General features: G+C 37.4%; 1 protein-coding gene across 8 annotated transcripts in view; it reads left to right on the top strand.

The window, feature by feature from the left end:
* The window catches only part of PRP4K (pre-mRNA processing factor kinase PRP4K), a 54420-nt gene that overhangs the window by 11182 nt on the left and 26565 nt on the right, over window positions 1-16673 (top strand). For all 8 annotated transcript variants that reach the window (XR_002825791.1, XR_002825790.1, XR_002825789.1 and 5 more), the window contains exons 3-6: window positions 4000-4176; window positions 8008-8163; window positions 11348-11429; window positions 12891-13101. Coding sequence is in view for 1 of the 8 variants with exons in the window: in XM_004387558.3 (XP_004387615.2) it covers window positions 4000-4176; window positions 8008-8163; window positions 11348-11429; window positions 12891-13101 (626 nt within the window). In the remaining 7 variants the exon portion in view is untranslated. The remainder of the gene's footprint in view (window positions 1-3999; window positions 4177-8007; window positions 8164-11347; window positions 11430-12890; window positions 13102-16673) is intronic.

The following is a 16673-nucleotide window of genomic DNA, read 5'->3' as shown; positions in this document are numbered from 1 at the left end:
TTTGTTGGACCAGTGTAAACTACTTTGGAAACTGATTTTTCAGTATCTGCCTTACATTCAGTAATTATGTATTGTGAAATTATCAACCAAGTTTTGCTCATTAAAACACTGTCAGCTTACACTGTGTAAAAATACTATTAATTCCTAGACCTTATATTCATATTAATGTTTATTGAGGTTTTTAATCATTTTCAGAGAAATTTGAAGAATGTTGTTTCAAAGTGCTCTAGTCTTGGAGACTCATTCTTCTACAGACATAGTGAATTTAAATGAGCCCCTTTTCCTTTAGCTTTCTGCATTGAGGCAGTTGCAAGTGTTACTGGTTCTGTTATCTAAAATTCTGGTAGTCTTTCAGTTTGAGGAAGAAATCTGAGGACTTTATTAAGAACTAGAGCTGAGCGTATGAAACAATTTTTTTTTTTTTTTAATGTATAGAACAGGTACATACTAATTAATGAAAAATTCAAATATTGCAGAAGCATATAAAATTCTTTCCTTCTCCACTTCTTTTTCTGTGTACAATTATGTAAGTTTTTTCTTATTAAAATGGTGTAGTACTTTCATAGGCTTTGCTTTTTCACAAAATACTTCCATGACAATACATACAGATCTTTTTTTATTCTTTGTAAGAGCAACATGGTTTTTCACACTGTAGGTGTACCAAATTTGTTAATCATTCCCTTTTGAAAACTGATGATATTTTGGTCCCAGGTTTTCACTATTATATGCAGAGATACCCATTGATTATGTGTGAGGTTTCTTTTAGACTCGTAGAAGTGAAATTGCAAAGTGTAAGGGTTTGTACTTTTTTTTTAAATCTAAGTTTCCTAGATTACTGGTAAGGTTGAACATTTTTAATTTTTCATGCATTTAAGGAGATAAAAACACTGTTCCTCCTTCCATGCTGTTTTACTTTATCCCAACCCTTTACATTTTTTTAATCAGTCTTTGCTTTGAGGAATGTGTACGTGTGTGTATATGCATCTGCTCAGATGTTCCTACCAAGAAATACTACAGATCTGAGTCAAAGTCTGCCTTGCCCATTTTTCCGGACTCATAAAAAGATAATTTCAGTGTCTGTACACTGTGTCTAAAAATGTAAGGCAGGTTGTGTTTTTACATTTTTATTAAATGGAAAAAATGTTGTAATCTGTTGTTATTATTTAATTATACAGACAAACGTATTTACAGGCCAGCCTGACTATTCAGGGTGAATAGTCCTATCCAAATCTGGAACAACATTAAAGAAATTTCCAAAACCTGTTTTAAAAAATTAAGTTGTAGGGAGGCCTGTTATAACACAGGTATCGTAATAAACAAGCTCAAGAATAAATTTGACGCATTAAACACTAATGACTGAAAACCAGATGAGATGTGGAATGACATCAAGGACATCGTACACGAAGAAAGCAAAAGGTCATCAAAAAGAGAGGAAAGAAAGAAAAGATCAAAATGGATATCAGAAGAGACTCTGAAACTTGCCCTTGAATGTAGAGTAGCTAAAGTGAACAGAAGAAATGATGAAGTAAAAAAGGCTGAACAGAAGGTTTCAAAGGGCAGCTCAACAAGACAAAGTAAAGTATAATAAAATGTGCAAAGATCTGGAGTTAGGAAACCAAAAAGGAGGAACACGCTTAGCGTTTCTCAAGCTGAAAGAACTGAAGAGAAAATTCAAGCCTCGAGTTGCGGTGTTGAAGGATTCTACAGAGAAAATATTGAATGACATGGGAAGCATCAAAAGAAGGTGAAAGAAATTCAGTCACGGTACCGAAAAGAATTGGTCAACATTCAGCCATTTCAGGAGGTAGCGTACGATCAAGAATTGATGACACTGAAGTAAGAAGTCCAAGCTACACTAAAGGCACTGGCAAAAAACAAGGCACCAGGAATTGATGGAATAAGAATTGAGATATTTAAACAAATGGATGCAGTGCTGGGAGTGCTCAGTCGTCTGTGCCAAGGAATTTGGAAGACAATTACTTAGCCATCCAACTAGAAGAGATCCATATTTGTGCCCATTCTAAAGAAAGGTAATCCAACAGAATGTGGACATTATAGAATAATATCACACACGAAGTTTTGCTGAAGGTCATTCAAAAGCGGTTACAGCAGTACATCGACAGGGAACTGCCAGAAATTCAGGCGGGATTCAGAAGAGGATGTGGAATGAGGGATATCATTGCTGATGTCAGATGAATCTTGGCTGAAAGCAGAGAATACCAGAAGGACGTTCACCTGTGTTTTATTGACTATGCAAAGGCATTAGACTGTGTGGATCATAACAAATTATGGATAACGTGAAGAATGGGAATTCTAGAACACTCAACTGTGCTCATGTGGAACCTGTACATAGACCAAGAGGCAGTCGTTCAGACAGAACAAGGGGATACTTTGTGGTTTAAGGTCAAGAAAGGTATGCATCAGGGTTGTATCCTTTCACCATATTTACTCAATCTGTATGCTGAGCAAATAATTCGAAAAGCTGGACTCTTATGAAGATCGTGACATCGGGATTGAAGGAAGACTTATTAATAACCTGTGATATGCAGATGGCACAACCTTGCTTGCTGAAAGTGAAGAGGACTTCAAGCACTTATTGATAAAGATCAAAGACTACAGCCTTCAGTATGGATTAGACCTCACCGTAGAGAAAACAAAATTCCTCACAACTGGACCAGTAAGCAACATCGTGATAAATAGTGAAAGTACCGAAGTTGTCAAGGATTTCATTTTACTTCGATCCACAATCAGCACCCATGGAAGCAGCAGTCCAGAAATCCAGCAACGTATTGCATTGGCAGATCTGCTGCAAAAGACCTCTTTAAAAGGTTCAAAAGCAGAGATGTCACTTTGAAGACTAAGGTTCACCAGACCCAACCTATTTAAAAAAAAAAAAAAAAACATTGCCGTCGAATCAATTCTGACTCATAGCAACCCTATAAGACAGAGTAGAACTGCCCCATAGGGTTTCCAAGGAGCAGCTGGTGAATTCAAACTGCCAGCCTTTTGGTTAACAGCCGTAGTTCACTGTAGCTCTTAACCACTGCGCCATCAGTGCTCCACACTTGACCCAAGCCGTGGTATTTTCAGTTGCCTCACATGCATCCGGAGGCTGGACAATGAATAAGGAAGACCGAGGAAGAATTGACACCCTTGAATTGTGGCGTTGGTGAAGAATATTGAATATACCATGGGCTGTCAAAGGAACAGATATCTGTCTTGGAAGAAGTGCAAGAGTGCTCTTGAGAATCAGGGATGGTGAGACTATGTCTCACATACTTCGGACGTGTTATCAGCAGAGATCCGTTCCTGGAGGACATCATGCTTGGTAAAACGGAGGGTCAGCATAAAAGAGGAAGACCTGAGATGGATTGACACAGTGGCTGCAACAGTGGGCTCAAGCATAAGAACAATTGTGAGGATGGCACAGGACTAGGCGGTGTTTTGTTCTGTTGTATGTAGTGTGCTATGAGTCGGAACCAAGTTGAGAGCACCTGACCACAAAACTTATTGGAAGGTGCTTGTAATACACGTGTTGAAAAGTCACCTTGGAGTAAGAGAGACTGAGAGGATTACCGTATTTGCTCAGTTTTAAGGTTAACATTGATTGTAAGCTGCTTTTATACTTAACTGACATTAACAATAAGACTCTTCATTGCATAAATGTCAAAATGTAGAAAGAAAAAAGTCTTCAGATTGAAGAAATGCAATAGTAATACTCACTTGGGCATGTTTTATTTGCCCTGTTCATCTGAAATTGGATCATTGGCTTAAACGATATGAATAACCTTCAATAATTGTTCATATTGCAAGACCTAAGGAAATGGACCTTTTATTAACACTGAAATGTCATTGTGATCATCTAAACTTGTTTTATTTAAAAATGCATTAATTGTTTTCTGTCTTTAGGTGTGTCATTCCCGAACAGGTTGTTTACATGTGAAAGAAATTCATTTAGTTTGATTTATTTTTGTATTAACTTGTTTTGGTTCCCTTAAGAACACGACCTCGAGATGATATCCTCAGTAGACGGGAAAGATCAAAAGATGCCAGCCCGATCAATAGGTGGTCTCCAACCCGAAGAAGAGCAAGTAGATCTCCCATTAGAAGGAGATCTCGTTCCCCACTCAGACGTAGCAGGTCTCCCAGAAGAAGAAGCAGGTCTCCTCGGAGAAGGTAAACATATGGTACACGTTATCCTTTTGAAATATGAAACTCTGAACGTTTTTGAAGCTGCATGTTACCTCAGCTGGTAGGTTTTCTTATAGACTGTTTTTTGCTGTGAAAAATTGTTGGAGTTGTGATCCTGTATGGTTTTCTTTTACCAGCATGTGATAGTTTACACCCATTGATTTTTCTTTTATATAGTTTTCCTTCAGATTTAAACAAATTTGCTCACTAAAAACTCATTAATCCTTTAAAAGTAGATCATTTTTTTCTCTTTTTGTAGGAGAAAAATGCTGAATGAGCTAGGCTTAGAGATTATTTTTTTAACCAGCAAGATAAATCACAGAGTGGTAAAAATATAGCCCAGTTTTCTGTCATTTTATAATTGTAGTTCTGTAAATTGATACTTCCTGAAGATCTTCAGGCAGAGACCTATTTAATGTATAGTAGAAACTTTTATCTGAAGCACACATAGTAGGTTGGTTAATCAAAAAGCTTTGTTTTTAAAGCAGATAATTTTAAAATATCGACATATATAATAAATATTTTAAAAGTGGACATTTATTTGTCGGTCTTTAAACATTTTAAATTAAAGTGTAATGCATGAATATAGTTTAAAAAGGCAGCACACCAAAGGCTCATATTATAGCCAACGAATATATTTTTCATAGTATTTCTGAAGGCTAGATTTCTAGACGTGGAAATGTGTGGTCTAAGGGTGCGTACATTCAAATTTTTTAAAGTTACTGCTATATTATCTATTGATTTCCTACTTTGAACAATAAGTTTTTTAATACTGCTCCACACACGTTTCTCTTTTGCCTAGTTTCATGACATATTTGTATGTTTCAACAATCAGTAAAATCATTGGTATGATCTTCTGAATTTTGTTCATTGCTGAGCAAATAGTAGGGTAGGTGTGAGGACAGGGATTGAGGGAGGAGCTTAAAGCTAATCTCTAGGCCTGTTTATACAGTTATCTTTCTAGAATTTGTTTTCCCTTTTCCATTATCTGTATATTCCTTTGTTTCTCACCTGTGTTGGCTTCCATTTCCTGTATCCAGTGTCATCTTTTCATGGTTTTACTCCTTTGTTTTGCTGGTGCATCTCCATTAGCTTCCTAAGTGAGTGGAAGGCAAATTTTTCAGGACCTTATATCTTTTATTCTTATTGCTAGTAAGGAATAGAATTCTGATTTGAAATCGTTTTCCTTAGGAATTTTTAAATTGTTGTCCTGTTAATTTCTAGTTTCCAGTATTGCTACTGAGAAGTCAGTACTATTCTGGATTCTGCACATTATGATGTGACTTGCTTCTTATTTTTCCTCTCCCTCTTTCGGGATTTTTTAGGATTATTTACTAGTTTGTTTATTTTTAAAGTAAATATGTTCTGACATTTCACTATGATATGCCTTGGTGTGTAGATCTTTTCTCCATTTATTTTGCTGGGCACTTGGTAGGCCCTTTGAATCAGGAGGGTTATAGCCTACTATTCTGGGATATTTTCTTGTATTATTTTATTTCTTCCCATTATATCCTGTATTTCCCAGTTGGACCATCTGTGTTGGTCCACTCGTTATTTTTTCTCACTCGTCTTCCGTGTTTGTCCTTGTGTTCTGCTTTCAGTCTAGGAGATGTTCTTTCTCATTCCACTTTCTCAGCCTTCTATTGAATTTGCTTTTATTTCTACACTCATTAATATATATTTTTTTTATTTCTAAGACCTTGTTAGCTGTTTATCTTTCATGAGATTTTGCTCTTTTTTTATGGAGGTAGCATCTCATCTCAGACAATAATTTAATTTGTGGGATTTTGTTCTCTATAGTTTTCTTCTGTCCCCTATACTTTGTGTCTTCCCAGATTCTTTTTTTTTTGCTGTTTCCCTTTCATTTGAAGACTTTCTCAAACAGCTGGCATCCTTGATTGACTTTTTGTTTGGATTTAAAAGTTAGGTACTAAGAAAGCTGAATGGGAGTTTGTGTGCATATGTATTGTTGTTGTGTGCCATTGAGTCAATTCTGACTCATAGCAACCATATAGGACAGAGTAGAACTGCCCCATAGGGTTTCCAAGGCTTCAGTCTTTACAGAAGCAGATTGCCACATCTTTCTCCCGCAGAGCAAGGGTTAGCAGCCACCTGCTTAACCATTGTGCCACCAGGGTTCCCTGTGAACATGTGTAGACTTGTCAGCTAGTGGGTTTCACTTCAGGGTTACTTGTTAGTTGCTGTTAAGTCACTTCCAACTCATGGTGACCCCATGTGTGTCAGAGAGCTGCTCCACGGAGTTTTCAAGGCTGTGACCTTTCAGAAGCAGATTGCCAGGCCTGTCTTCCGAGACACCTCTGGGTGAGTTCGAACCACCAACGTTTCAGCTAGTAGTTGACAGCTTAACTGTTTGTGCCGCCCAGGGACTGGATATCAGTGTCTTCGGCTGGTAAGTTTTCTGGAATCCTCTAATCTCCTGCAGTGAAATATAGGTCTGGCTGCCAGCAGAGACCTCCACTTAATCCCTCTGTTTTTCAGTACAGTGCCTCCCCTGTGCCTTGTGCCAGTTTTTATAACGGCCAACACCTCTCCAGAAAGTAAGTCTTAAGTGTTCTGTTAGAAACGTGAAGGGGGTGGTTGGCATTTTGATTTACAGTCGAGCTCTTCCTTTTAAAGGTTTTCAGCCGGTTCTATTTTCTGCTTTCGCCTCCCACTCCATCCTTCAGAGGATATTGGTGCCTCAGATTCTTGACTTGTTCTTGTTCACCTGTCTATTCCTATTGGATGCATGTTTAGCTTCATTTGATCTGTTACTGCTCTTCCATTTATTTTGCATGTTTCAAAATTTTCTTGCAACCACTGATGTCATCTCTCTTTACATTCTCTTTGCCTGCAGATTTTTCTTTATAATTGTTCTTTTACCGTCATTCTAGTGGGGTTTCAGAAGAAATCAGATAAATATAGTAATTAAATGTGACATTTAACAGGGAGCTTGACTGTCCTTCAGTATGTCGACCCGCAGCCTTTTCTGTTTGGAGTTCGTCAGTCTTTCCAGCCTTAATGCTTGAACTGTAATATCAGCTTCTGTTTGTTTAACATAAGGCAGTTAACATTGGGCATTTATAAAAATATCTGAGGGCCATATTAGATTTTGAGGATTTTTATCGCGTTTATCAGCAGCATTCTTTTTTTTAGTTAGGTTTATTGAAACATCATTTGTGTACAGTAAAATTACTGTTGTCTGAGTTTAAGCACATGCAATCATATAATCACCGTGGTTAAGAAGAAGACCCATTTTCATCACCCTAAAAATTTTCGAGTGCCCTTTTGTAGTTAGTCTCTCACTTCACTCTGGTCTTTGGCAACCACTCATCTGTTTTCTGCCCCTATAGTTTTCAACTTAGTTTTCATAAGAGTAACTCCTCTTTTTACACCCTTATTTCATCAGTTTACATAATAATGTAATTTAAAATTTCCGAAGTACAGCCAGCGCATAAACAAGTTAGAAAACAAACACAGCTGACTCTTGGTAATCATGTAACTCAGCTGGTCAGACCAGAAAGAAGTCTACTAGTTTTTACTCTGTTAATCATCAGCAAGTATATACAGCACCTTTGTATGCACCACATCTTGATGCTGGAAGAATACAAAAGAAACAGTAGATATATGTTTATTCCCATAGAGCTTATTACATTCAAGTTCATATTTATGAGAGACATTATTAAGTTTAAAATTTGATAAGAACAGTAGCTATGTTTTTGTTTTCATCAGGTAAGCTGATTATCCCAATCTTTCTGATATTTTGTTATTTTTATTTTCCTTTTAAAAATATATCTGTTTTTTCTCTTCAAATAGAGACAGAGGTCGGAGGAGCAGATCACGTTTGAGAAGGCGGTCTCGATCACGAGGTGGCCGTAGACGGAGAAGCAGAAGTAAAGTAAAGGAAGATAAATTTAAAGGAAGCCTTTCTGAAGGAATGAAGGTTGAGCAAGAATCTTCATCTGATGATAAGTAAGAATAGACTTCCCTGTAATAATTTCCTTTTTTCAGTTTAGAGAAATACTGTTAGACTTGGAAATCTTTAAATAATTTCCACCTGAATATCATAAGTGAATCCCTTAGTTTGGTCCTGAATTCAACTTTTGTGGCTATTATGTAAGTCATATGGCAGAGGTAGTAGCTTTCCTAACTTAAGGCTTCAGTTTTGGCTGAAGTGAACATTGGGCCATCCCTTTATTATGACCCTTCCTTCTTTATTAGGAACAACAGATGTATTTTTGGTAATCAATCCTGCCTATCTAAGTTACTAGGATTTTTCTTTTTTTTGGTAGAGCGGACGGTTTATACAAACTTTTGACTTTTTGATTTGTGTTAAATGATACGTATTTTCATTTGAGGCTATCTGGTGGCAGATATACCTGTAAGTATGTGAAAACACAGAAACATTTCAGTGTCCAATAAAATAGTGGGAAAATTTTTTTTTAAGTGCAGACTTGGTTGTCTAAATAGAACGTCTCAGAAATAAAGATTGTGGAGAGAGGAATTCTTTGGGAAACAAGTGGGGGAGGTTGGCGCAGTGCTTTAAGGTAGAGTGAAATGCCCCTTCAGCTTATATGCAGATGTTTACTTGTGCATTTTTAATGGGAAAAGGATCTGTAGCTTTCATGAGATTTCAAAGAATTCTGTGACCCAGCAAAGGTAACAGTTTACATACCTGTCCCAGCCCTGTCGTTTTATAGATGAGAAAACAGGAAGGTTAAATGATTTTTCTAAGATATTGACAGAGTCAGCCATGACTCTTTGAGACGTAAGGGCTTTCTTTTGTCCCTAGTTTTGGTGCCATGGAATAGGTGAGGAGAAAACTGAGACACAGGAGGGTTAACTTGCTTGCCAGGTTTCCAAACCAGGAAACTGAAATAATTTAGAAACAAGAATTAAGGGAATAATTCATCAAAGAAGACATTCAGATGGCCACCAAACACATAAAAAGATGCTCAGTGTCATCAGCCGTCAGAAAGATGCAGATCAAAACCACAATGATATACCATTTTATTCCCACTAGGACAGCTAAGGGTCCCTGGTGGTGCAGTGGTTAAGAGCTCGGCTGCTAACCAAAAGGTCAGCAATTTGAATCCACCAGCTGCTCCTTGGAAACCTCATGGGGCAGTTCTACTCAGTCCTGTAGGGTTGCTGTGAGTCAGAATCAACTTGACGGCAACGGGCTTGAGGTTTTTTTTAGGATGGCTAAGATAAAAAAAGAGAAAATAACAAATGTTGGCAAGGATGAGGGGAAATTGGAACCCTTATCCATTGCTGGTGGGAATGCAAAATGATACAGCCGTTGTGGAAAACAAGTGTCGCGGTTCCTCAAAAAACTAAAAATAAAACTACCATATGACCCAGCAATTCCACTCATAGGTATATACCCAGAAGACTTGAAAGCAGAGACGCAAACAGACTTCTACATCAGTGTTCATTGCAGCACTATTCGCAGTAGCCAAAAGGTGGGAACAACCTAAGTGTCTGTCAACAGGTGAATGGATAAACAAAATGTGGTACATAACATACAATGGAATACTACTCAGCCAGTAGGAAAAATGATGTCTTGATACATGCTACAATGTGGATGGAACTGTAAGACGTTATGTTGAGTGAAATAAGTCAGTGACAAAAGGACAAATACCATATGATCTCATTTATGTGAAAAGAAAATGCAAAATGTATAGAGAACAGAGTTTATTAGTGGTTACCATGGGCAGTAGGGAGAAGGGAAGAGACAGTTAACAGTGATGGAAATATTATGTTGATTAAGGTGGTATAGTGATTAAGAGCTACATCTCTTAACCAAAAGGTTGGCAGTTCATATCCACCAGGTGCTTCTTGGAAACTCTATGGGCTAGTTCTACTCTGTCCTACAGGGTCACTATGAGTCGGAATTAACTCGACAACGGGTTTTTTAAGGGTAGGGTTGCACAGCCGATTATTGTAATTGCTATCAATAAGGTGTACACCTGTAAGAAGTGGAATTGGCAATAGTTCTGTATTCACAATGAGAAAAAAGAGGAGCTGCTGAGGTTGCTTATGTACAACCAAATACCTCATGGGATTTGGTTCTTTGGAGGTTTACGGTTATGGCTTCATGGCACATCTCTGTTAATTGGCCTAATATGTTCAGTGTATCTGTTCCACTTCCTAGTTTGTTACATAGTGCCTGGGATCTTAAAAGCTTGCAAGTGGCCATCCAAGGCACAATGATTGGTGTCTGTTCTCCTGGAGCAACAGAGGAATAAAGAGGAGGAAATGGAATTGTGGCTCATTGCCTCCACGAACAACTGCCTTCTTTGCCATGAGACCAGAACTGGATAGTGCCCAGCTACGATTACTGAACATTTTGATCAAAGATTCTGTAGAAGAATGCTGATCAAAAAGGGGAAAATGAATAACAGAGTTTCAAATTCTCATAAATTCCAAACTTTCTGGATCCTGTGAGACTCCATGAACCCCAGAAACTATAGTCCTAAGATAATCTTTAAATCTTAAACTAAAAATATCCCCTGAAGTTGTCTTAAAACTAAAAAATAGTCTAGCTTAACCAGTAACGACTGCCTGCCTTGAGCATTGTGTTCTTTTCACATATGTCTACATGGGACCAAATTGACAACAGCAACTTGAAAGATTAGATAGGAATCTTAGGGGGCAGTGAGTTTATATTAATGATGGAGGAACAGCTCAGAAAAGGAGGGTGAGAATGGTTTCATAACTGGGAGAATGTAATCAGTGTTACTGAATTGTATGTGTAGAAGCTTGAATTGGTGTATTTTTTGCTGTGTATGTTTTCAGTAACAACAAAAAATGAATTATTTTTTAAAAAGAAGAAAGAATAAGTGGCTTAAGACATCTTCTCTAACCTAATGATGACCTGCGTTTTCCAACCTTTAATATTACAATGTATAAAAGTTATGACTCGGCTGCTAACCAAAAGTTCAGCCATTCGAACCCATCCACCGCTCCACAGGAGAAAGATGTGGCAGTCTGCTTACATAAAGACAGCCTTGTCAACCCTGTGGGACAGTTCTCCTCTGTCTATAGGATCGCTATGAGTGAGTTGACTTGATGGCAATGAGTTTGCTTTTTTTTTGGTTTTTGGAAGTTTGGATGCTTGAAATTATATATGTGTGTTTGTTTTTTTTTAAAGCCTTGAAGACTTTGATGTAGAGGAAGAAGATGAGGAAGCCCTGATAGAACAGAGAAGAATACAAAGGCAGGCAATTGTTCAAGTATGTGGTATTAGTAAAATTTTGATCAATCTTCCTGTTAAGTAATCACTATTCTAGTAAAATGAAGATATTTTTATTTTAATAAAGAAGTGACCTAGTAGTAGCAGTTGAATGGATCTGAAAAAAAGGAGAGTATATATAAAATTTTTCGTGAGATTTGAAAAGGTAGTTTCTTCAGTTATTAAAGCTGAGATGATAGAATTCTGATAAAAACTTACTTTTGTAAGACATGAAAATTTTAGGTTTACTTTTTTTTTTAAGAAAGCCCTCAGAAATGAGTGTAATAAATTGGAGGAATTTCATTTAGCCAAAAGTAGTCATGCCTGTCACTGTGTCACAGAAGCATTTTAGTGACTGACAAAATAATGGCACTTTTTTTAAATGCAAACGTATCTGTTTAAATGGAACATCTCAATTTTAAGATTGAGTTAGAACTAAATGATTAATAAAATTGGGTGGGGAAGGATGTTATACGAAATCCTGACATGGTCATTTAATAAAAAGGTTTGCTGAAGATCGTCAGTTCTTCCTTGGCCATACTGAGGTAAAGCCGCAGCCACCGGATCCTTTGTGGGCTGCCAACCCCTATAAAATGACTTCTCTCATGATGATCAGGAGAGTTTTCTTAGAATGGGAAGGCGAGTGATGGAGTTAGGAGAGAGAATTGTGAAAGAGATGAAAAATACATTTGGATACTATAAGAAGGACAGCAGAAAAAAAGGAAAGAACTGCCATGGCAGCTCACCTAATGCATGTAACAAACCAAAAATCAGGTGACAGTATGTCACAGTGAAGGAAAGAACTTGAATCAGAGAGGAGTAGGGAAGGTACTGTAAATAATCAGAAGCCTTATGGTTTGTGTCTTTTGCAAGGGCCCAATGGGAATTCCCAAGGAAGCTTACTTTACTGGGACACTGGTGAAATTGTGATTAAACTGATATCCCTGAAGACTTGGTTGAATCTTCTTTTGTTCTTGCCCAGGTCCACAATCCCTTATTTCCAACCCTTTGGGCCAGATGTTCTTCAGAACCCAGAATGTTTTGAATTGTAGAAAGGTAATAGTACGGTGCATATATGTATATTACTTAATACCATCAGTGAGATTTGGAGCAGCACCCCATAATCAACCCCATGAGTATTTCTGCAGTGAGGCATATTAATATTCACACTGAAGGGGCTTAATAAGACTATAAAAAGCCTCAACACCTGGTCAGTTTTTGCCACCTGATGTGTGTTGTGCACCAAGCAAGGAAAAAACTTGTTCAGAGTTTTGTGGATTTTGGCTTTACGTATAAGGGATTGTGGATCTGATTCAACCCAAGGTGTCACTACTCTTTTTTTTTTTTTTTCCTTTTTACATTGTATGATACGTACTCTTTTCAATTCAGCAACTCTTAGCAAATTAATATGTTCAGATAGCATCAGATTTGATGAAAATAACACATTGGATTGTTATTACAGAAATACAAATACCTTGCTGAAGATAGCAATATGTCCGTGCCATCTGAACCAAGCAGCCCCCAGAGCAGTACCCGTACACGATCTCCTTCTCCAGATGACATTTTGGAACGTGTAGCTGCTGACGTTAAAGAGTACGAACGGGAGAACGTTGATACATTCGAGGCCTCAGTAAAAGCCAAGCATAATCTCATGACAGTTGAACAGAATAATGGTAAGATTATTTTTGTTTTGACATTAGCATGGTTTTCACTGAATTTTTAGCTCTATAAGTTTATATTGAGAGACCTTATTTAGGATTAGAGAAAAGTGAAAGAGATTAGGAATGTTGCTTCTGCTAAGTATAACAATATTATATTAAATGTACCCAGTGAATGCTGTCAGTGTTTTTCATTAGTTCACATATACTGGATAATATACTGAACTCACGTAGCCATTACCATTTTGCATTTTGTTAGAGTATGTTAAAGCAAATCTGAGCTGTGATTTCATTACAACTATAAATCAGTTTTTTTCTCTAGCAGGTAAACTTTAAAAAACATTTCTTATCATACATAATAAAAATGGATAATTATTAAATGTCATTTAACTGGTTTGTTTGAGTCAGAATCCAAAACAAGGATGCATACGTTGCATTTTAGGTATATATCTATAAGTCTCTCTTAGTCTTTAATAGTTTTTCCTTCCCATCCTTTTTCTTTCCCCCTCATGCCATTTGCTTGTGAGGATACCAGGTCACGTAGTCTATAAAACTTTTTACCCTGATTCTGGCTGGCCATACATTTCTGTCACGTAACTCATTTCCTTTATCTCCAGTATCTCTTGCAGACCTTCAAGAATTCGGTAGACTTAGGCTTGATTTTTTGGCAAGAATGTTTCATAGGTGTACTGGGTACTTGCATCACATCTGGTGTGGCACATGATGTTTAGTTGTCCTGTTTTTGTTGACATTAATATTGATTTGGTGTTTAGATAGATGATGACCAGTGGGACTTTATTTGTTGTTGGGATTTTTATTGTCTGGTACCATTATGTAGTTGATGGTGTTTCAATCTATTATTGTCATCTTTCTTGTTGAAGCTCAAATTGTTCTCTCCTCATCCAGGATGGGGCAGGATCCCCTTTAAGTTGGTTTCTAATGTCCTTTTCAACCAGCCCCTTTAGTAATTTCTAGCACAGGGGTCAGCAGATTTTTTCTACAAAGGATCAGTTAGTAAATATTTTAAACTTTAGTATATATTTTAGACTTACTTTCTCCTTTCCAGCTACTAAACTCTGCTGTTGTAATTCAAAAGCAGCCATGACATATATCAATGAATGAGTATGGCTGTGTTCTAGAAAAGCTATTTATGGGCACCAAAATTTGAATTGCATATACTTTTCATGTGTCACAAACTATTATTCTTTTGATTTTTTTTTTTTTTTGGTCCCAAGCATTTAAAGATATAAATCTAGCTCATTGGGCCATGAAAAAACAAGCTGTTGGCCAAGGTTGATAGCTCTTGTTCTAGCTCAGTAAGATGTCACAGGCTCATCCTCTACATGTCTTGCCCCAGAATTAAAATCTCATTTCTCCATAGAACTTGCTTCCATTTAATAGGAAATGTCATTTAGAGATCACGATTTGGGCACCTAGAGGTGCCTATTGCTTCTGTGTCCTTTCAGTGGACAAAGCTGGAAATAATGTGCTTTTTTTCTGAAAAGGAAGAGCCCATACTAATACTGTCAATCAGATTTGAGATTATACGTTTTTTACTAACTTCTTAGATTTTATCTTTGTATCTCTTCTCTTGGAGTCCTTGGGTGGTACAAACGGTTAAACACCCAACTGCTAGCCAAAAGGTTGGCAGTTCGAACTCACCCAGAGGTTGCCTCAGAAGACAGGCCTGGTGATCTGCTTCCAAAAGGTCATAGCCTTGAAAACGCTATGGGTTAATTTACTCTGCACACATAGGGTCACCATGAGTCGGAATCAACTGGATGGCAACTAATAATGTTAATGTACTACTGATTCATTATTACTTTAAAAGTTTTATACACATGTACACATATCCTGCTATTATCAGTATTAAATGTAGTGAATGCAGTTTGAAAGTTCAGTTCTTTTTGTTCTTAGGGTATATTCCAAAGTGTATAGTCAATATTTTAAAGTCATTTGAAATAATTCTTGTGTGGTTATACCACCAGTCTGATATACAGTCAGTTTTATTTATTTCTGTTTGCTTTTAAGTTTTAGGAGGTTTTTTTATTATTATTTCTTTTCTTTTATTATTGTACTTCAGGTAAAGGTTTCCACAGCAAATATTTTCTCATTAAACAGTCAGTACACATATTGTTTTATGACATTGGTTAACAGCCCCACGACCTGTCAACACGTTCCTTTCTCACCCTTGGAGGACTCTTTTTTTAAATTTTTATTTATTTGGTGAAAATATATATAGCCAAAGATACATCACTTCAAAAATTTCTTCATATGCAATTCAGTTACGTCGATTATGTTCTTCCAGTTGTGCTGCTCTTACTCACTTTAGATGAAAGTTTATAGAACGAAATAGTTTCTCATTAAACAGTTAGTACACATATTGCTCTATGACAATAATTAAGAACCCCACTACATGTCAACACTGTCCTTACTCAACCTTGGGTTCCCTATTACCAGCTTTCCTGCCCCTTTCTGCTTTCTAGTCCTTGTCCCTGGACTGCTGTATCACATTAGTCCCGTTTTCTTTTATGGGGCTGTCCAGTCCCCAGCTGAATGGTGAAGCTCAGCACTGACTTCAACACTGAGCTAAAAGGGTGTCCAGGGGCCATACTCTTGGGGTTTCTCCAGTCTCTGTCAGGGCAGTAAATCTGGTCTTTTTTTGTGTTAGAATGTTGTTCTACATCCTTTTCCAGCTCTGTCCAGAACCCTCTGTTGTGATCCTGGTCACAGCAGTCAGGGGTGGTAGCCAGGCACCATCTACCTGTACTGGACTCAGTCTGGTGGAGACCTTGGTAGCTGTGGTCCATTAGTCCTTTGGACTGATCTTTTCCTTGTATCCTGTTTTCTTCATTCTCCCTTGCTCCAGAAGGGGTGAGACCAGTAGAGTATCTTAGATGGCTGCTCACAGGCTTTTAACCACAAATGCTACTCAGCAAGGTAGAATGTAGAACAATGTCTTTATAAACTGTTATGCCAGTTGAGCAAGATGTTTCCAGAGACCATGGTCCCCACAGCCCTCCACCCAGCAATTGAGTCCCTCAGGGAGTTTGGATGTGTCTGTGGAACTTCCATGACCTTTTCTTGTACAAGTTGTGCTGGCTTCCCCAGTATTGTGTACTGTTTTACCCTTCACCAAAGTTACCACTTATCTATTGTCTATTTCGTATTTCCCCACCACCCCTCCCATCCCTCGTAACCAACAAAGCTTGTTACATTTTTTTTTTTTATTGTACTTTGGGTGAAGGCTTGCAGAACAAATAGTCTCTCATGAAACAGAAGTACACATGTTGTTTTATGACATTGGTTAACAACGCCACAACATATCAACCCTCTAACTTCTCAACTTTTTTTTTTTTGGTGAAAATACATATAGCCAAAGATACAGCATTTCAGAAATTTCTACATGCACAGTTCAGTGACATTGACTACACTCTTCGAATAGTACTGTTATTCTCACTTAAGATAAAGGCTTACAGAACAAAATAGTTTCTTATTTAACAGTGACTACAAATGTTGCCCTATGACAATGGTTAACAATCTCACAACACATCAACAATATCCTTACTCAACCTTGGGTTCCCTAT

Source organism: Trichechus manatus, unplaced genomic scaffold (assembly GCF_000243295.1).
Source record: "Trichechus manatus latirostris isolate Lorelei unplaced genomic scaffold, TriManLat1.0 scaffold00188, whole genome shotgun sequence".
NCBI lineage: Eukaryota > Metazoa > Chordata > Mammalia > Sirenia > Trichechidae > Trichechus > Trichechus manatus.
Note: the sequence above shows the minus strand (reverse complement) of the source record. Positions and strands in the feature narration are given on the sequence as shown.